At 42.5% G+C, this 19,811-nt stretch overlaps 3 protein-coding genes across 8 annotated transcripts in view; 1 reads left to right on the top strand and 2 right to left on the bottom strand.

Moving 5' to 3' along the window:
- LOC108244296 (minichromosome maintenance complex component 3 associated protein) overlaps nt 1-3,610 on the bottom strand; it is a 12,820-nt gene extending 9,210 nt beyond the window's left edge. Inside the window, exons 1-5 of one of the 4 annotated variants that reach the window (XM_037975933.1) lie at nt 2,817-3,609; nt 1,446-2,780; nt 838-1,097; nt 472-553; nt 52-208 (exon numbers count right to left, since the gene is read on the bottom strand). In XM_037975933.1, coding sequence (XP_037831861.1) covers nt 52-208; nt 472-553; nt 838-1,097; nt 1,446-2,780; nt 2,817-3,261 — 2,279 coding nt within the window. In that variant the 5' untranslated portion in view covers nt 3,262-3,609. Of the gene's footprint in view, nt 1-51; nt 209-471; nt 554-837; nt 1,098-1,445 lie in introns of all 4 variants that reach the window. The other 3 variants (XM_037975932.1, XM_017430378.3, XM_017430377.3) reach the window with 3 other exon arrangements.
- ybey (ybeY metalloendoribonuclease) lies at nt 3,589-6,791 on the top strand. 2 transcript variants are annotated; one of them, XM_025009156.2, is made up of 5 exons: nt 3,589-3,674; nt 4,346-4,561; nt 4,651-4,782; nt 5,474-5,542; nt 6,004-6,791. In XM_025009156.2, exons 2-5 carry the CDS (start codon nt 4,352-4,354, stop codon nt 6,097-6,099), a joined length of 507 nt encoding a protein of 168 aa, XP_024864924.1. In that variant the 5' UTR covers nt 3,589-3,674; nt 4,346-4,351; the 3' UTR covers nt 6,100-6,791. The 2 variants fall into 2 exon arrangements, with proteins under 2 accessions (XP_024864924.1, XP_017285869.1); XM_017430380.3 differs by lacking the exon at nt 3,589-3,674 and adding an exon at nt 3,718-4,263.
- On the bottom strand, nt 6,269-19,811 carry usp37 (ubiquitin specific peptidase 37). 2 transcript variants are annotated; one of them, XM_017430402.3, is made up of 24 exons: nt 19,655-19,811; nt 18,386-18,614; nt 17,451-17,601; nt 15,689-15,777; nt 15,485-15,600; nt 15,328-15,405; nt 15,034-15,122; nt 14,197-14,290; nt 13,941-14,096; nt 13,583-13,714; nt 13,366-13,489; nt 12,834-13,072; nt 12,268-12,385; nt 12,090-12,169; nt 11,840-12,004; nt 11,619-11,672; nt 11,358-11,505; nt 11,063-11,279; nt 10,076-10,242; nt 9,930-9,990; nt 9,601-9,716; nt 8,601-8,670; nt 8,285-8,423; nt 6,269-7,699 (listed from the first exon to the last, which is right to left on the bottom strand). In XM_017430402.3, the coding sequence occupies exons 2-24, from the start codon at nt 18,557-18,559 to the stop codon at nt 7,612-7,614; spliced, it is 2,865 nt and encodes a 954-aa protein (XP_017285891.1). In that variant the 5' UTR covers nt 18,560-18,614; nt 19,655-19,811; the 3' UTR covers nt 6,269-7,611. The 2 variants fall into 2 exon arrangements, with proteins under 2 accessions (XP_017285891.1, XP_017285892.1); XM_017430403.3 differs by having other exon boundaries at nt 11,063-11,276.

The following is a 19,811-nucleotide window of genomic DNA, read 5'->3' as shown; positions in this document are numbered from 1 at the left end:
CATCAAAAATGAAAAAAAAGGACCTTAATTGACATTTTGAGGCTAAACCACCTGTGGCTGAGTGAGCCGGAGCTGCTGAATGAGGGAGGCATGAGCATAGGCCTTCTGAGAGGAGACGAAACAGCAGCTTTGGACTCTTTGACTTCTGGACTTTGTCCTTCAGTTTTTTCCTGTTGTCCAGCAGGTCTGCCCCCTTTTTCTCCTGGACCTAACCCAGAAGAACAAAACTCAGACCTCATATGGAAACTTTTGCTGTCACGTAAAAAAAGAAACCTCAGATGAACAGAACACATTCCACCGAGACATCATTTCTTAATTCTCAAATCTTACATCGTTTTAAGACCTGTAACAATTTAAAAGATGTTATTTCTTTTCACCATGACTGTAACTTTATACCTCTGAAGAATAAAATTAGTCACAGCCAAACCATCTAAGTCCTGCACCAACTAAAATCTGACCATCAACACTTACTTTGCTTCTTTTTCTGCCACAGGAGCAGCAGCTCGTGTCTGTGCAGGAGTTTTCCTTTCTTTTTTGCTTTCGCAGCTGAAGCCTGAAAGAGAAGAAATTAAACAAAAAGAAAATTACCGTAATTACAAAATTACAGAGACAACTTCGCTGTCGAGAAGCCTGGTCAGCTCGAGTAGATTATGAAAAGCAGAAACGCTCAGTTTGGTCAATTTAAAGAGAGACCCTTTGGGGTTTAATCTGACAAACTGGCAAAAAAAGAAAATTATAACACAAACTGTAAACATTTTGAACTGATTTTAAGAGCAACAATAAACATAAATAAGGATACTGTTAAACTCAACATAATGAATAAATAAATGAACTCACATGATCACCAAAATGTACTATCGCCATGTTTTTGGCGGGCCGGCAGAAAACCCTCAGGACTTTCCCAAACCGAGCAAAATGCTTCTCCATCACGTCCTTCTTGTTGAGGGCGTGGGGCACATTTCTGCACATGATGGTGGCGAGGTCACTAGGAGACACGCCGCTCAGGCTATCCAAGCTGTCCCTGCGGGCGCCACGACTCACGGGGGTCACCGCTGGGGTCGGCACCTGAGACTTTGGGCTCGGAGTTACACCCGAGTCTAGAGAAGAGTTACAGGGCGAGTAAATCCAAATGATGCAAGACAAGTAGAGCCGAACAAAGTGAGCCCATTTGGAGTTGCCAACAAAACCTGTTCTGTGAGTTTCATTCCTAAACATTCTGAAATAAATAAATTAATTAGTACAAATTTAGTTTTGAATGGGGAATTCCTTTAATAAAGTCTTGATATATTACCTACAAAAACAGTCAGTGATATAAAAGAGAAATCTCTCTCAAACTAATATGTTATGGGTACATTTGGTCATTCATCCATGAATGAACGGCCTCGAACCATGAATAAGTCATGTGTCATTTACATTGTTTTACATTAATGAGCTCTAAGTCTCACCTGAACCTTCAGACCTTTCCAGAACTTCCCTGGTTAGTGTCTGTGCAGTAGGCAGTGTGGCGGACATCTCAGCCCTCTTAACCGTCTCCTCCAGGTTGGACGCCTGGTTCTGAGTCACGGCGTCTTGCCTCGCTGTGCTGGCCCGCTCCTTACAGATACCTGTAAGAGCCCTGCTGAAAAGGTTCCCTGGAAGGCCGCGAGACCTGATTAACGGCCTCTTTGAGGGATGTCTTGGTGAGTCCGCTTCAGGTGGAGCCTCTTCCTCTGCTGTTAGGTTCTCTAAACCTGAGCCAGAGGTTGCTGGATCTTCTTTACGCTTGGAAGCTTTGCCAAGTCGTGCAAATACATTTGTGTCCTCCTGGCTGCTTCCTTTCTTCTCTGTGCCCGTTTCTTCTTTTCCTGTGCTGTCACCAAAAGCTGGAGGTTGACCAAAACTTGCTCCCCCTGAAAACAATGGCGGCTGAGCCTGGAGGGTTTCGGCTGTAAATTTGAAAGAAGATGAAGCGTTTGAGCTGGAAGGTGCAGCTGGCTGGGAAAAGGTGAACTGAGGAGCGCTGGTTCCTGTGCTGCTGCTGGTCATCGCTGGGTGATTGTTTTGAGCAGAAACAGAAGCAGCTGTAGACGGCTGCAAGAAGCTGAAGCCTGATGGCCCGGACTGGGCTCCAGCCAGCAGAGAGAAGCTGCTGGTGGTGCTGGTGCTGGAGCTGCTCTGGGACCGGATGCCTCCAAAAGAGGAGCTCGGCACTGCAGTAGTCTGGGGTTTAGCCGGCTCGGAGACGGCATTGAAGATGGGTTTGAAAAGAGCCTCATTGGACGGCTTGAAACAGAACTCAGAGGTTCTGTTTTGGGTTGACACATTCTGAGTCGTCACGTTCTGAGTGCTGCCAAATATGCTGGTGGAGGATTGCTGTCCAAACGGAGCCTGTCCAAAACTACTGGTGGACTTGGTGGCCACCTGAGAGCTCCTAAAAGGGGGTGGTTGTTTCCCACGTCCTGAACCTTGTCCAAACGGAGGAGGTTGTCCAAAAACAGGTGTCATCCCAAAAGCTGGATTCTGGTTCTGCGCGCTGCTCTGGACCAAAATTGAAGTCTGGTTTTTTCCACTAGTCTGTCCAAAAACTGCAGTCTGAGTCTGTCTGCTAGGCTGTCCAAAAACTGCAGTCTGAGCCTGTCCACTAGTCTGTCCAAATGCTGAAGTCTGGGTCTGTCCACTAGTCTGTCCAAAAGCTTGAGTCTGGGTCTGTCCACTAGTCTGTCCAAAAGCTTGAGTCTGGGTCTGTCCACTAGTCTGTCCAAAGGCTAGAGCCTGGGTCTGTCCACTAGTCTGTCCAAAAACTGCAGTCTGGGTCTGTCCACTGGTCTGTCCAAAAACTGCAGTCTGAGTCTGTCCACTGGTCTGTCCAAAAACTGCAGTCTGGTTCTGTCCAAAAATTGAAGTTTGGTTCTGTCCACTAGTCTGTCCAAATGATGAAGTCTGGTTCGGTCCACTTGTCTGTCCAAAAACTGCAGTCTGGGTCTGTCCAAAAGCCGGTGCAGTGCTGCTCAGAAAGCCGGACCCAGTCATTCCCAGTGACGGCTGTCCGAAAGATGAAGCCTGACTTATGGAAGGCTGTCCGAAGATGGAACTGCCCTGAGCTGCAGGTTGGTTTATCACAGGCGGCTGTCCGAAGGCGGATGGTTGAAAAAAGCCCAAACTCTGACCCTGAGAGCCAGAACTCTGCTGCCCCAAAGTCTGAAACATGCCAGGCTTGGAGGAGCTGCTTGGGGCTTGAAAAGCTCCTCCTTGAGGACTCCCGAACGGGTTGGGTGGATTCATGGCGAATTTAACAGATAATGACTTATTCTGTGTAATAATATCCACTGGAACAGATTTGATCTGACATTGCTTGAGTCTGCAACAACAAATGTCAGTTACAAACCCTCCAAATGCGCCAATATGCTAATGCTTTTAGCATTTGCTAACAACTCAAACATAGCTGATGTTTCTCCAGAAAAAAAATCCAATTACAAAAAAGGAAAAAATAAATATTTCCTTATATATAAATAAAAAAAATACATATAGAAACTCTTTACTTGCAGTTCGAGTTTTTGTTTTCTTTTAGCTTCGTTCAAACAGCAGTCATTGTTCAGCCGTATTTCTGGTTCCGGTCCGACAAATTTCTCCGTCCCCTATCGTCGTTAATCTGTTCCGTGACACAACAGTGCACCGAGGAGATTTTAAACAAACAGGCAAGCGCCACGTTTCTTTGAATGAATTGATGATTTTGTTTTTTAATTTAACAATTTTACAGCTCATTCATAACAAAGATTAGCCGCAAAATAATCTGATAGTGACGGTGCTGAAGTTGGCTTCCGAGTTTATAGCAAAAAAGGAATGGTTTACTTTTTATTTTTGAAACTGGACCACATTAAATCACTTCTAGTTCAAAATATAAATCACTTAGACGTGTCGAACCCGGACTGAACTATCCTACACTAATTACAGATTCTTTTAAACACATTTTGTGATCTGTAAAACCTTTACGCTGTTTATGAACGTTCAGGAAAATGCAATTTTGGTGTTTTTTTCGGCATCTGTACAACGTTTAGATCAAAAACTACAATGCTCAGACTAGCCATGCCTGTGTTGTGATTGTTTGTGAATTGGACATGTTCCAATGGAGATTAGAGGCCAAAAAAGTACTAAAACAGCAATTTAACTCAAGTATAATGGGAAGCTACTAATCGTAAACTAGCTTCAGAGTCATGTGTCACCTTGAATCCCACCGGGCTCTGATCGACTGAAGCTAACCGAGTCCGTTTCTATCCGCCGGTACAGGTCGGGCTCATGTTTTCACACGTCTTCAGATTTAATAATTATTATTATTATTTTAATTTCTCACAGCGTGGTTTCGTTTCAGATTGAAATGGGAGTAGTAATACGGAATCTCCAGAAGGTGGTTCCTCTCCGGCGCTCCAGGCTGCGCAGAGACGTGGACACGCTGAGGCACATCCTGGGCATCCAGAAATTTGATCTGGGCATCGTTTGCGTCGACAACCACAGGATTCAGCAGATTAATAACATCTACAGGAAGAAAAACGTCCCCACAGATGTCCTCTCCTTCCCGTACTATGAGGTAAACAGAGAGATATGATAAATGAAGCAGTCCTTTGACGCATTTGGGTAAATTATAATTGAAAGTGTGGCCCCTCTGTGTGTTTCCAGGACCTGAGACCAGGGAAGCTGCCTTGTCCTCTTCACAGAGATGAGCTGAACCTTGGGGACATTTTTCTGGGGGTTGAGTTTGTGATGAAGCAGTGTCAAGAGGAATCATTAGACCTCCACGGTTGTCTTACAGTGAGTCTGCAGGAACAACCTTTGGGAAATAATATTTTACCTCCTCTCCTGGGGTTTGTAGGCCCCCTTTTCAGCTCTGCCCCCATATTTTCTGACTGGGGGACATTGTCCAACTTCCTGGCTGATGTCTTGAGATGTTGCCTCAGTATTTCTACATAATTTTCGTTCCTCGTGATTTATTTTGTGAAGTGCAGCAGTCCCTCCTCAGCATGATGCTACCACCCCTGTGCTTCACAGTTGGGAAGGTGTTCTCAGGCTCACGATTCCTCCTTTTTCCTCCAAATGTAACGATGGTCATAATGTCCAAACGGTTCGATTTTAGTGTCATCAGACTACAGGATCTGTCCTCAGACATGTCTTGGACCTTTCAGCTCATGTTGGTCCAGAACTCGTCTCTCTGAGCAGCTTCAGTTTTGGGGCTGATAAAACTCAGGACCCGTCTCTCTCCTGAGCGGTCCAACGGCGTGTGTTTAAAAGTTTGGCTCCAATTAACTCAGATGTTGTCAACTAACCAAGCAAAAGCTTCCAACACCATCTGGGCTTTCCTAAATGTCAACTTGTGACTCTGAAGTGATGAAATATAGAAATGTTGTATGTAAAAGTCTGGCTTCAACTGATATTTTGCTAACAGACAGTTGGGCAGAAATGTTTTCACTGATCTCACGTCCCTAACGAACTTTTCCTGCCTCAGGTGGTGACCGCACACGGCATCTGCCACCTGCTGGGCTACAGGCACGAAACGGACGAAGAGTGGACCGAGGTTAGTCTGATGGCGACAAATCTTTAGTTTTTTTTTTTGCTTAAGTAAATTAGACATGCTTATCTATGCCTAAATATGAGTTTGACATATTATTTGTGTGTGAATGACTGCAAAGAATATTTCATACACGTGGAATTTAAGGTAACCAACGCGGGTCAGGAAGCGATTTGATTGGCTCTTGGGTCTGAATTTGCAGAAATTACGACCCCCCGGGGGTCTTATATACGTCCTGCAGGTGCTACGGCTCTTAATAAATACCTATAAAAGACAATTCTGTCCTTTTGTTCTTGAGCCCATTAGTTCAGAGAAAACACCACGCCTGACTCAGATTATTCTAGGATAGTTTCAGGAAAATAGTTTCTGTTGCCAAAGTATTGAAGGGGGTCACTCCTCAATCTGTTTTAAGCATTTTAACCCCTGGATATCAGTTTTCTCTAACCGAAGGTGTGATCGTCTCACAGATGCTGCAGAGGGAGAGCTACATTCTGAGCGAGTTCAGCCGCCTGACGGGCCGCCATCTGGAGCCGCTCATGAAGAGATGCAGCCAGGAGACGTGACAGACCTCACGCCTCAACGCTTTAAAGATTTAGTTTTATTGAAAGATGTTATTTGTAATGAAATGTAAAAAAAAAAAAAACACTTCCTGCTGTTTTATTGTTTGACCTCCGAGGAGACACACATGGCAGTTTGATTGTGGATTTAAGACATTTCAAAAGGTCCAAAAAGTTTGTTCTTTCACTTGAATTTTTATTAAAATCTGCTATAGGAAGAATCAGTCGTGTATGAAGGGTAGAAAAAGCCGTTCACTCTCACGCCATTAAATCCACAGAACCTCTTTACACAGCACTCAGGACAGGGTGTAAGGACAGCGCAGGGTTTTAAAAAAAATAAATAAATAAAGCAACTCAGACATAGGCAAAGATATCAGTAACTTTCACCGACAGATCGCCGTGCCAGCTCATAAAAGTCCACGGGTTTAAACATTATATCATTGATCCTAAATGATGTAAATCGGATTAAATAATCTCATGAGGGGGGGATTATGGACTGTGAGTGGGGTTTAATTTTACAGTGGCGTGAAAAGGTGACAACTACGGTCCAGAACCAGAACTAGAATCCTCCCGTGGATTTTATTTCATAAGTAAATGATTAACAGGAGGTGATCAGAGCAGAAATCCTTTCCTGGAGAAATTAACAACTTAGGTTGTGGTTTTTCTTGGCCTAATTTAAACAAATCCCCCCTCTGCTGCGAATACTATAAAAATCTGTTGGCTATATATTTATATAGATATATATTTAGGAACATCTGAATTACACAAAAACAAAGTTGTGCACCTTTCAAAGTAAAGCTCGTACACGTATTCATCAAAGTTTTCTTAGGAGGCACGAGGTCAAAACCCCAAAAAAAGTATGACTGAAAGAAGTTCTCCAGGAAATAACTGCACGCACAAGTCAGGTCCAGCACACACACACACACACACAAAACAAAATCAACTGGAAAATTACCCACGCTAACCAAAAAAAAAAGGCTGATTTGAACTGATCCGTTTGTGCCGCAACCTAAATATTGCACCAAATGTACCTGTTAAGACAACAAGCCTCTAGCTCTAAAATAGTTTTTACTCCAACGTAGATTTCTTTATTTAGTTTAGATGAGAACTAAAGGGTCTGCAAACGTACAATCTGCACAACACCAGCGGCTTCTGGTGTTTCAACCTTTTTCCTTTTCTTTTTTTTTTAAGAGAACGTTTGTTTAAAGTTGCAAATAAAGAAAAAAATATTTACAAAACAAATAAAACACATATACATACATATATATATATATATATATATATATATATATATATAAATAAAAAGAAAATCCAGGCCTCAGAAATGTGGAGGCAAATTTTGATCCACTTAACAGTTTACCACCTGCGAAGGTCTGAACAAAGGCTCGTTGGGAGGTTTGTAGAAGAAGAAGTGCCTGAAAACGGCCCGAAACAAAAAAAGAGGACAGTAAACAGCAGAACAGACGGTTGTTCACAGGACAGCTTCATCTACCCGGGATCGGGGTCTGGGTGTGGCGCTCAGAGAGGCTGCAGAACGTTCCTCCCTGCCTCTGAAGTGCTGCTGGATCCTGACCTCTCCATCTCAGACAGCTGCTCGAACACGTCTCTGAGGACACAGATCAACAACCCCGTCACTTCTGTCCACAACACAAACACAACTTTGTCTTCAGATTGTTGTCGTCAAATCAAAATGAATTCTGTGCCAAAATTCAACAAAATAAAACACCGTTTGTCATCCTGTTTATCTAAAAGTTCATTTTTGCTGCTGAAACCCAAATCTAGTAATTATAAAACAGCAAGAAAGAAAATGTCTAAGAAGTCAGTTATTCTGATGAGGAAGAATAAAATCTTTTTAAAGCTGATCGTGTCGTTTCATCCACTTCCTGGTTTAAGCTTTCCAACCTACATGAGTCACTTTTAGTCAAACTCTGATCCTGTTATTTAAACCTTAAATCAGTCCGTTTCTGACATATATTATAACCACACATGAAAGGTAAAGCTAAAACAAAAATGAGCGCAAATTTAAACAGCTCTCTTCTTATAAATTTAGCTGTTTTTACTCATTTTATTCCTTAAAAAAACACAGGACAGCACCTTCAAACTGCTTTAGCTACAATTTTATTTAAAAAAAACCTACAAACATGCGAGATAGATTTTATTACATCTTAAGAAAGCTTTAAAAGCAACTCACTTGTGCATGTAGAAGAAGATGTATCCACTGCGGTCGCGGTCTCGCTGCACGGCTGCTTCCTGCGTGCGCGACACGTCCAGGTCGTTGTAGGTCAGCCACGACTGTTTCTTCATGTCAAACACGTCACTGATGTAATGACCTGCCGGGAGATAATTAACACGTTTGTGATCATTTCCCATCAGCTGTGGAAAGTCCATGATCATAGCGTTGAAGCGTGACGAAACAAAGACGACTCACATCGATACTGTTCTCAAATATCTCTCTTTTAGTACAAATGAGCTGAACGGTGGAGTACTTCACACCAACAGGAGCTCACCTGAAGAAGAGCTGCTCCCGATGTGGCTGACAACACTGATGAGCCTGTACGAGTTGGACAATTCTCCGCTCTGTGGATTACAGGTCGGTTTAGAACCACCACCAAAGGTCGAAAAGTAACACGTTTAACACCGAGGAGCACGGGTGACACTCCGGTGCATCCAGACTTATACTTCTAAACATTTTCAGCCATATCTATGTCATTACACAACACAGAGAGACTGAAAACCGTCTCTCCTGTCGTCTTTCTTCCTACGTGGCTCAGAACAGGAGCTACGACCCGGCGGTTCAGCTTTACGCCAGAGAACGAGCAGACGTTCTCACGCCGCAGGAAGCTGCCGCTGCAGATCTCGAAAGCAGTGAGGAAGACGACTGCAGCAACAGAAGTGATCCATTTGGAAACTGTCAGCTTTAGACGTTGATTTACAAAGAAAGCGAACATTTAGAACGTGGAACCATCAGTGGCCGCTCTGTGTAAAACAATCATATATAGTTCCTGCAGCCGGGAATGTTGTGATGCTGTCGTATGAACAGGCATCACCTTTCACAGATTTTCCACGGGTCGTGTTTGAGATTTTATCTTTAATGTAAAATCTTTATTCAAATGTGTGCAGAGATGATTCAACACTGGCAGAAAGTAGATAAAAGTAAGGAGTGTAAATGATCAGTAAATATTTCCCGTCTGTCTAAAATTTGGTGAAAGAATGAGACGATACTTCATTACATTTACTACCAAATTTCATTTTTGGTGTTTATTTCACGTTAATCTACTCATTTGGAAATCCATTTTGAGAACCAAACATCAAGTAACGGGGTTATTACCGGAAAATGTACAAACTTGGCTAAAACATCTTAATTTATTAGACTTTGGTCCTAATTATATTTCATCCCTTTGCTCTAACCCTAAAGTTAATCTATGTTAACATAAAGAAAAAAAACTAAGTAGTTAAAGCAAAGCCATCAGGTATGATCTGCTTGTTGACTGGGTAAACGTAGAGTACCTCAGCGTTTCTCTTCAGACTCTCGGCCTCTGCTTCGGTGTACTCCATGTCCAGAACGTCCTCGTTTCCAGAGTCGTCGTCCGAGCACAGCAGCTCCGGCAGGGAGTTGTTGAACTCTGTTGGGTGACACCAGGAAGCATTTTCACCGAACTGAAAGCCTGATTAAAACCTCTACGTTCTAAACAAACGCTCGAATTTCTGAGATGGCTAATCTCCATTTATCCTGACAGAGGGACCCTTAAACTGATGATCTGTGCAGACGGTAACCATCATACAGAAAAGTAACCAAATATGCTGCAGGCTGCCAGCAGCTAAACGACTTTTCATACCTTGCAGGCTGAGCTCGGTGGCTCTCTTCAGATCGTCATCTTCTCTCATCTCTTGGGCTTCCTGCACGACGGAAGAAAGGCGGAGATTTAAACGTTGAAGCCCTTAGGTGCAGCTTGTTCAGAAGCAGATGTGGGGCGGTTCTTACGTGCTCCTGCAGGCTCTGGGCCAGGGCCTGCTGCAGCTCCTGCTCCTCCCGCTCCTGGTCCAGGTTGTACTGCTGGACCCAGTCCAGCTCCCCCTGCTGCTGCGCCCCCTCCGGAGTCTGGTTCTCCTTGTTCTCGTCCATGGTCAGGTCCAGGGAATCCAGCACATCTACAAATGAAACGAGCCACCTCTGAAGGAATGCATATCGCCCGCCGCCTCGCAGGCTGAAGATTAATCAAAGCTCTCACGTTGGGGATGACTCTCAGCTACTACCACACCTAATTTTACCTCAAAATCTGTAAAATGACCTAAAATACAGATGTAAAATATCTAAGACAGTTTTGTCCAGTTGGCCCAGTTTTTATTCTTATAAGTTAATGCTCGATTACAAGTTATTTAACAGATTTAAAAATCAACTTTTGTTTTTAAAACATCGCAGACATTAATATTTTTAGTCTTTTAATTTCCTAAATGCTTCAACTGTTAATCTGATATGTAGATAATGTTACCAGCTAAATTAATAAACCAGACAAATTCATGTATCATGCAGAAAAATTAATTAATACAGCTCACATATGGCAGAAGTCTCAATTATTCCATTTTAAATATAGTTTAGTCTCATTTTTCTGAAGGTAAAATCATGTGACAGAGTTCCTGCAGAAGGATTTCTCACCAGCTTCATTTTTATGTATTTATTTTTCTTGCTGGAGTTGAAACTTAAACCTGTATTTTGTTCCTTATTTTGCAAGTTTATGATTAGATCTCATTTTGTGGTAATCTGTAAACACCAAAGCTGGGTTTTAGAAGTAAAATGAACTAAAATAAAATAGTTGATTATGACTTTAAGAGAAACTAGTTGTTAGAACAATCAGTAAGTTGGAAAGTTTGTTGACAAATTAATAGAAATAAAAATAGTCAGTAGAGGCAGTCCTAAACGTGACCTTTTTGATACAAAACACCCATTTCTGGAGCTTCTCCAGGAAGTTACCTGCAGGTTGTTTTTCTGTTTCTAGCAGATCTGTGTGATAAGCCAGGTCCTGGACGTCCGAGTCTCCAAAGCCGGTGTCGGGGCTGCTCGTCGGCCTGTCCTCCATCGGCAGCGGCGCAGACAGCCCAGCCTCCTGTCGGCTCATCTCCAACACCGCCGCCAGCATTTCGTCATCATTTATCCCGCTGAACTCGGCTGAATCCATCGCCGCTCCCTTCTGAAAGGAAGCATCAAACTGTGAAACGACGCAGAGCGAGAGAGGAGGCGGACAAACTAAACGTGGCGGGAGCTTCACCTCCTCCGGGCGGTCGTCGTCTTCGGGCAGACAGCTGCTGAGGCGGCGCTTACGGCTGGCGTTCACCTTCCTGTTGGGCTCGTCTTCGCAGTCAGAGTCCAGAAGGATGGCGCTGCAGCTGGAGCCGCCTACTTTCCCTCCAGCTCGTCTACAAAAAGTCATACGTTTAACAGTTAAAACTATTAAAACTACCTCATCTACAAACAGGAATAAAAGGACAACACAGTTCAGGTTTTTGTCCAATAAAGTTGCAAAACTCACCGAAGAGGCGCCGTGGACGAGTTGACCGACTGTGATGTTTTAAGTGTTTTCAACCTTTGAGAAATAAAAAAAAACATATAAAATATAAAAGGACAATTTATTCTTTAAACTTTTCTTTTCTTTCCCTAAAATATTTCCATAAAAACCGTCTAAAAGTTTCATTTTCATGGGGTTTAAAACACAATCACAAGGTCTTTAACGTAACAAAGAAACGGCCTTACGTGGAGGTTTGGGTGGTCCAGCCGAGGCTGATGGGGGCTCGGGTGGATTCGGTGCAGTGGGACAGCAGGGTCAGGTATCGGGGGATCAGAACCTGCTGGCCCAGCTTGCTGTTCAGGGACAGCTGGGCGTTGAAGCTGTACCGTTTCAGGTGAAGGATGAGAACTCTGGGGAGGAAAAACGGTTTTTGTTTCATCTCTTAAATCATAGGAAGCGCTTATGATATAAATAATGAAACAACGTGCTTTTTACCTGGGTAGTTTGCTGAATTTATGTGTAACAGTTGCAGATTTCCCATTGCACTTTTCACAAGAGTATTCAATTTCCTCCATCTGCAAACAAAAATTACATCTGAATACGTTGCCAGTTTTTGTTTTTTAATTACTGTGAGAAACTATGTTTTTAAACACTGCTGATGCTTAAGACCCACCCTAAAAAACAGATCCAGGGAGTCCTGGATGGAGCGAAGTGGGAGGGTTTTCTTTCTGCGCGGCAGATCGATGGACAAATCATTGAACTGCTCGCGTTTGGTCACCACTTCTCCACAGCTGCAACACAACAGGACAGAAAACAAAAAAACACCAGCCTTAACAACCACTTAATTAAATACTCTCTTAGGTCCACCTGTTCAACAGCTTGTTGGCGCAAACGGGACAATAACGTGACGAGCCGAGCCAGGATGCTGGATCAAACCCAGCTGACCGGCCTCCCTCCCGAGTCTCTTCAGACCCCAGAAGGTTTCTTCAACTGTACACAACCTTCTAACATCTCATTTAAACCGTTCAAACTGCTGCCACAGCCATCACCAGACAAAATCAGGAAGTTTTTGTTCGAGAGAGTTTTTAATTCTCATCACAGCCCTATCATACTGATGCTCAGCTGCCACGTGATTGGCTGATTAGTTACTTGTGTTAACAAGTATTTGAGCAGGTGTTCCTGAGCGTAAATTAGAATTAAAATCATTAACTTGACTGGTTAAGAGAAGGCGGGGCTTACCATTTGCAGGTGATCGTGTGCTGCACCTCAAAGCCCATGTTGACCACCACGGGGCAGGTGTAGACGCGGGACGTGTCTGCCTCGTCGCCAGGTTCTACCTTGACCTCTGATCCGTTCTCACAAACCACGGAGGACGAAGAGGAGGAGGAGGAGGCACCGTCGTTGGTCAGGCTCTTGTTCATTTTCTCCACGTCGTCCTTCAGCTGGTCCAAACACTGACTCAAGAACTCATGAGCGTCCTGATAGAAGCAGAGGACAAGAAGGAAATTAGGATCTCTGTCCCAAACTTTAAATATTTACCAATACTATTAAAAGAACTAGAAGTCACACCATAAACAAGGAAAAAAATCTGTTTTTTTACAGCACTGACAGGAAATAAATTTGAATAATTTAATTTTGGCTAAAAAGCAACACCCATCTAAAGACAGAGCTCATTTTAAAGTGTAAAAAAAGTGACCAAAGTACATAATAAGCTACATTTTTCAGAGTCTCTGCACCTGACAGTCACTATTAATCGGCGGTGGGATCTTACGTTCTGCACGTTTCCAGAGAAACGCTCAGCTGTGGAGGAGATGGCGTTCTTCACCTTCCTCAACAAGTCCTTCTTCGTCTCCGGACAGCTCACGTCCTTCTTAAGCATGAGGTGAGCAAACCGTCTGCACGGAGCAAAGATAAAACCCAGCACAAGTCAAAACTTAGCCCCGATTTAATAACTAGAACTTTTTAATAAACATCCTTATTTACAGTACCTGAGCAAGGCGTTGACGGGCACCTTCTTCCAGGGGATGCTCTGCTTCAGCATGTCGTTGGAGAAGGAGGGGAGGCTGAAGAGGGACTGAAGGATTGCATTCATGTAGCAAGTGTTGCCCAGATTAGAAAACCTGAAATTCGAGGAAAATCACATTATTTTCGCATTTTTACATTTCCCTCGAGGTTTATTAGAGATAATGTGCACATAATTTTTATTCTTGATACATTTTGTAGGCGTTAATGATTCAACAATAACTTCATCCAGTGGTTCATGAGATAATTTGGTGCCTTTCAGCAGCAGGCGATAAATAATCATTTAAAAAAACAAAAACAGCTGTGTGTGTGTGTCGCTCTCACCCTTGCAGCGGGGGCTGTGGTTGGGTCAGGGTAGAAGGCCTCTGCTTGTTCCAGCCGCCGTAGTCCAGAGAGGGTCGGACTTTCTTGAAGGGCGTCGAGTGGTTGGGCAGCACGAGGCTCCTCTTGGCTGAGGTGGTCTGAGCGGCGCTGGAAGGCCTAACAGGAAACAAACACACCACTCGTCACTGGGTAAACAGCATCTGCTCACCTGTTTTATCCCCTTTTAACTGTTCTCCAACTCTGACATTCAGCTCACCTGTCCAGAAAGGAGTGACTCTGACTGTAGTCTTTAGTTCCAGAGCGGCTCCCATAAAACGACGTCGGCTGGAGGGGAGTTGAGCCCAGCGGCGCTGCAGAATAAACAGAAACAGGTTTCTGCACAGACTGACACAGAGTAGAAACTGAATAAATTCAGCAACACAAAAGGAAACCCCTTTCAGACTCTCAGAGGTCGTGAGCAAACACTCGAACACAGAACTTCTGAGTAAGAAGTTGTTTTGTAAAGATGAGCAGATGAAGCCTCGTTAAGCTTTTGAGGCGTCTTCCTGACTGCAGGGCTGCCCGATTACAGGAAAAAAAAATAATTATGATCATCTTAACCCAAACGGTGATAACTATTATTAAAAACGACTCATTGATTTTGGAAACTTAGCATTTGAAGAACAGAAAATTGCCTTGAACGTGAAACTTTCCTCAACACCTCCCTGTCGAACTTTCCCTTTAAATAACAGAATATTTATTCTTTTTATAAAATAATAAAACAAATAAATAAAATCAGCAATAAAGTGCACTTCCAAATTGTTTTAGGGCTCCAAAATGTGCCTTTTATTGTCACATTTTATGATGAAACATAAAATTTCTAACAATAAATGGCAAAATATCCAAAAGTTTCGGTTTTAGGTGCACTGGAGATGACATTTTTTGTTATTAGGGACAAATATAAAAGATTTTAAAGGACCCCTTAAGAGTTAAAATGATTGACGCCATAGCTGTATTTATTATTTTGACTCATATAACCACTATTACATAATAGTTAAAGAAAAAACCTAACGTATAAAACTAAGCCGTGACCGTGTTTCATTGTTTCGTTTACCTGAGCTCCGGTTCTCCTCCGTCTGCTTCAGCTTCTCTTTACAGCTCAGGAGAAACTTTCTGGTTGGGTCAAAAGTGGCTTTGTTGTTGCTAAAAACACAAACCCAATGAATATAATATCAGAAAAACTACAAGAGAGCAAAATCTAAGGGATAAAAACAAACAAAAAAAGGGTTTTCTGCTTGTAGCTTGATAGAATAGCTTCTTATTTTAAACAGCCTGTGCTTTGAAATACAGGTGGGGATGTAAATTTATGCAAACAGCACCCAAACACGAGCACAATGACTGCATTCACCTCGATGAATCATTTTCTTTGGGGTAATCCTCCGTCAGGTCACTTTCAGAGTTGAGGAGCCTCTTCCTCTTCTCTCCTCTGAAACAAACAACATTCTGATAAATAAACGTTAATCATTAAACTCCAACGAGGAGGAGAACTGGAGTCGAAGCAGCACCTGTTCTCAGACAGCCCGGCGCGGGTGGGCGTGGAGGCCGCTCTGCTCGGGCTGCTCAGAGGTTTACGCGGAGTCGTGTCCTCCCGACCTTCCACGCTCTGTCGCCTCGGCGTCGCCTGAAACAAGTTTGAGGGGAACGTAAAGCCCTCCATTTCCCCCTGAACACGCTCGAATTAAAGAGTCTTCTTCAGGTGGACCGCTCACCTGTCTCTCCCCCGATGGGCTGTTCTCATTTTTCATGACGCGGTTACCAAGCACGCTGAAGTTCGCGCTTCCATGGGAGGACTTCAAAACTGAAACATCAAGTAAGAAAATAAATCGGCAAACAGCGAAGGCGTCAGTTTGGCCACAAAATTAGGGCTGAGGAAGCTTTTCTACCATGAAACTAGGTCCAGTTGGCCGGTACCTCACCGAGACTGCCGGAGAACGAGTTTGTCTAAAATGTCTCACATTTCCTCGTCTGAGTCACTGAGACTTATCGCTTGAATATTGAACATGTTTGAAAGTTTCACACAACATTTTACAGCTTTAAAACGGCTAAAACACAAAGTCTTCTAACAAAGACGGAGAGGAAGAGACTAAAGCTAGAAGAAGATGGATTAAAAATCAAAACCGTGACTTTCAGAAGCGTGTGAGCATCTCACTGAAAACAAACAAAAAGTTGTAGGCACTTTGTGCAAACAGAGCTTTTCTGTTTTGTTTGTTTTGTGTTTTTCATCACGCCTTACCTGACATCACACCACAGATTAGTACTGCTATCAGTCCTCTGTGTCAGCAGGTACTCAAACGTAGTGCTTCTACACTCAAAACAGAGTTGTGACAAGCGTCTGAAACCCATCTCAATTTAGTATTTATAATATTAGAGCCCTAAATCTGTATTTCCAGGAGCTCTCATTATGACAGAAAACACCTGAGGCTGAATGTCCAGGTCTTAAAACCATGGAGGTGATTAATTTAAATATTTATCTTCATTTCAAAAGTGCACTCCAGAACAGCTGCTGAGGCGCCTCTAATGTGGGTGAACGAAATAATGTGCACGGCCTAGAATACAGTGGAAGTGCAACGGGAAACTTCGCCTACTCTCGGCCCAAAGAGACACTGGCTTTAGCTCAAATGCTACATAAAGAAGGGGACATATGAAGATCAGGACTTTCACCAAATATAATCGTTACATCCGTCTTCAGTGTGTTGTATTTTCCCCTAGCTGCCATAAACTGTATGAGGATGTACCTGTAATGCTTTAAATAAGGAAGTGCTTTAAAGAACAATGGTCCCAACACTCCCCGTGGTACACCAACTCCAACACAACACTCATCAACTTCTCTTTTAAACGTGTCATAATAATCTCATTAGGTTATTTCGAATCTCTGAAAAAAAAGCTACGATTAAACATTTTCACACCAAAGACTTTTGCATTTTTGTCTTATTAGGGTTCACCAATAATTGTCTTACCAGATTTAATTATTTCTGCCTACAGTCCAAAAGCTGAACACGAGTCCTTAAAAAGCAGATCAGAGAACCAGAATGATGTGCTTTATGTGTTTTAGGTTCTGCTCCTGTTTTCTGAACCATTTCAATGTTACTCTTTGTGTCAGCTTCCATCTGTTAACTCTTATTTGCAATAATGATATGCTCACATATTTAAATATTAATATGACATTACTGAGAGTAGCATTCCCGACTTATCTGCAGCCTTTTCAACCCAAAGATGTCATGTTTTCATTTCTTATTTTCACACCATGAGTCGAAGAAACAAGTCAAATTCTGATGGAAACACGGACAGAGCCCAAATACAAAAAAGGTTTAAGCTCTTAAATGTTTGCAATCATAATATTTATGGTCTCAACAAAACCATTTTGTGGATCCCTGTCCTAAAAAAAAAACAGAAAGCTGCTTAAAAAAAAAAGAAAAAAAAAGAAGTTTGTTTTAAGGCCTTAGGTGTGAAAAGGAGAAGAAATGTGATTACCTGACTTTCCCTGCTTCAGCTTCTCCAGGTATTCTTTTGTCCTTTGAAGCAAAGGCAGCGGCATTTTATCCAAGGTGATGACGCTGTTGTCCTTCAGGGTCAGCATGAACCGGTTCAGATTCTGGGAGAAGCTTTTCACATTCTGGTTCAGCTGAGGGCAACGAAGCAATTCAAGATGTTTGAATTAACAACTCAAATATAAACTTATTACCACCCCCATGTCCCATTTCAGTAAGAGTCTGCAGAACCCAGGACACGTAGGGCTGTGAAATTAACCCAATTTGTCTCAAAACACAATTATATCTCAGTTTAAGTCTACATTAAAGCAGCTGAAAGCTGTTCAGAGGGACTCCAGAGGGTAAATATCATCAAAACAAAAGAGAGGCAGAAGCATCACCATCATTCAGTGGGTTAAATACAACACATTTACTGTATATTTACTGGAATAATTTTGAAATCTAGTCAATTGTAAGTTAATGTCTGAAATATTTGTGTTTTACAAAAGGACTGTTGCTTTATTCTCATGTAAAACAAACATAAGAAGAACTTTGTTTGTGTAAGTTTTTTATTTATGGTCGACAGACAGATCAACTGAAATGCTTTTTATTGTCAATAATTAGGATACTATTTAAATTTTATCAATGCAACATATGAAAAGACAGCTTTAGGCAAAAAAAAAGAAGGCCAAATCATAAAATAATGAAATTAACCTTCAAACAATACAAAGGACTTGCAGTATGTTGCTGATTTTATTAATCGTTATCATGGAAATCAGTTTTATACGGCAGTGCAGAGAAAATTAAATTGTTTCTTTTAGGTCTGGGAGATTTTATGCTCAGGATTTAGTTTGAAGTGTGATCACGGACGCATTAATTATCATTTTATAATCGACCCGCAGCCACAAAGATTCCCAACGACGACAAACAAACGTGTACCTGAAAGGTTTTGGAAGCTCCGCCGCTGTTGAACCTCAGACAGAGGTTAACTTTGTTGTCCTTCTCTAAAATCTCAAAAGACCCCTCTCTCCATTTGGTGGTGCCCAGGTCAATGCTGTTGAAGCGGATCTTGATGGCGTTGCCGCTGGAGACTTTGGGCACTATGGTTGCCATGGCTTGCGATCCTGATGGTACGCTTGGCGGGCTTGGACTTCCAATCAATCAAATCCTACAGGAAAAAAAAGGCACCAAAGTTAGTGTCAGTACAGCACGCTTGTCTTGTCTATAGAAACCAGATTATAACTTATTTAAATCAACCACTATAACGGGCCAGAAATGTCCCATTAAGGTCAAGCATTCACGTTAATGTATCTACAGTAAATTAATGGAAAGTAAAACTTTTCTTACCCTTCATTTGTTTTTATTTTCATACCAAAAAGCCTGATTGTTTTGTTGTATTTTAAAGCAGATATAATCAACAGTTTTCCAGGCTTTCAATAGATGTATTAGAGTTTGTTTTTTGAGTCTATCCAGTCATTAATCAAAGTAATCTTCCCGTTTATGAAGCTAAGAGTCAAGGATTAATGCACAGGATGGACAAGTCCACACATTACAAACAATTTACAGCAAGGTGAAGTAAAATACTTTCACAAAGCCTTAAAAAAAACACTGACTTAAATGAAATGGATCATCAAGAGCACTAAAAGTTAGAAAACAGGCTGCAGCTGTGCTCAGCTTAGCTCATTTACTCCACAACAAGCTCATTATTTTGTTGTCAATTCTTGCTAAAAGTCACAACAAAACTCCATAGCTTCACTTCAACGCATCAGCACGACATTAGGCAGAGTAAAAAGGCAAAGCATAACGCGAAAAAACTCACACTAAACGGGGTGGTTGTTAGTTAAATAACGGTTTAAAGACAGCAGCATCACGCGTTTGTTCAAAAGCCCTCCCAGCAACTCTACGTCGCCACGCTCGGCTTCGTCTAATTAAGTTATTTTCGAAGGACAAATGTGTCCCCAGGCAGACAAGTTAAACGGAGGACACCACAAAGAAACAAAAAGTCAGCGATTTGAGTGAAGTCGTGTTTTCTGTTTTCCTCCTCAGGGCGCTGAATGGATGGAGGAGGCCGACATTAGCGCACCTGCTAACAGGCTAACGGTAACTAGCCGAGTGGCTAATTTGCCTGATTGTAAATTGGTGATGAAAACAGAGCCGCAGCTTTATCACTTCCGGCAGCTCGTTAAATGTCTGAGGCGCTGGGCTTACCTTCAAGCGTGTGGCATGCAGCGCTGTCTCTCTGGGTGTTCCTCCGGGAGCAGAAAGTCGTTTTTTTGCCGGCATTCACCCTGCTCTCCGGTGTGTTTGTTGTTGACGCCTCACAGCGACGCGCGATGATGGCGGGAACGTTTTACAGCGGAACGAG

This window comes from Kryptolebias marmoratus, linkage group LG6, assembly GCF_001649575.2.
Source record: "Kryptolebias marmoratus isolate JLee-2015 linkage group LG6, ASM164957v2, whole genome shotgun sequence".
Lineage (NCBI taxonomy): Eukaryota > Metazoa > Chordata > Actinopteri > Cyprinodontiformes > Rivulidae > Kryptolebias > Kryptolebias marmoratus.
Note: the sequence above shows the minus strand (reverse complement) of the source record. Positions and strands in the feature narration are given on the sequence as shown.

Bases quoted from the DNA above. Each gene is read 5' to 3' on its own strand.
- ybey (XM_025009156.2), top strand. From the start codon at position 4,352: ATGGGAGTAGTAATACGGAATCTCCAGAAGGTGGTTCCTCTCCGGCGC. The intron at 4,783-5,473 runs GTGAGTCTGCAG...TTCCTGCCTCAG, and splicing joins ACCTCCACGGTTGTCTTACA to GTGGTGACCGCACACGGCAT. The intron at 5,543-6,003 runs GTTAGTCTGATG...ATCGTCTCACAG, and splicing joins CGGACGAAGAGTGGACCGAG to ATGCTGCAGAGGGAGAGCTA.
- usp37 (XM_017430402.3), bottom strand. From the start codon at position 18,559: ATGGCAACCATAGTGCCCAAAGTCTCCAGCGGCAACGCCATCAAGATC. The intron at 15,778-17,450 runs GTAATCACATTT...TTGATGTTTCAG, and splicing joins GCTGAAGCAGGGAAAGTCAG to TTTTGAAGTCCTCCCATGGA. The intron at 11,506-11,618 runs GTGAGTTTTGCA...GACTTTTTGTAG, and splicing joins TCGTCCACGGCGCCTCTTCG to ACGAGCTGGAGGGAAAGTAG.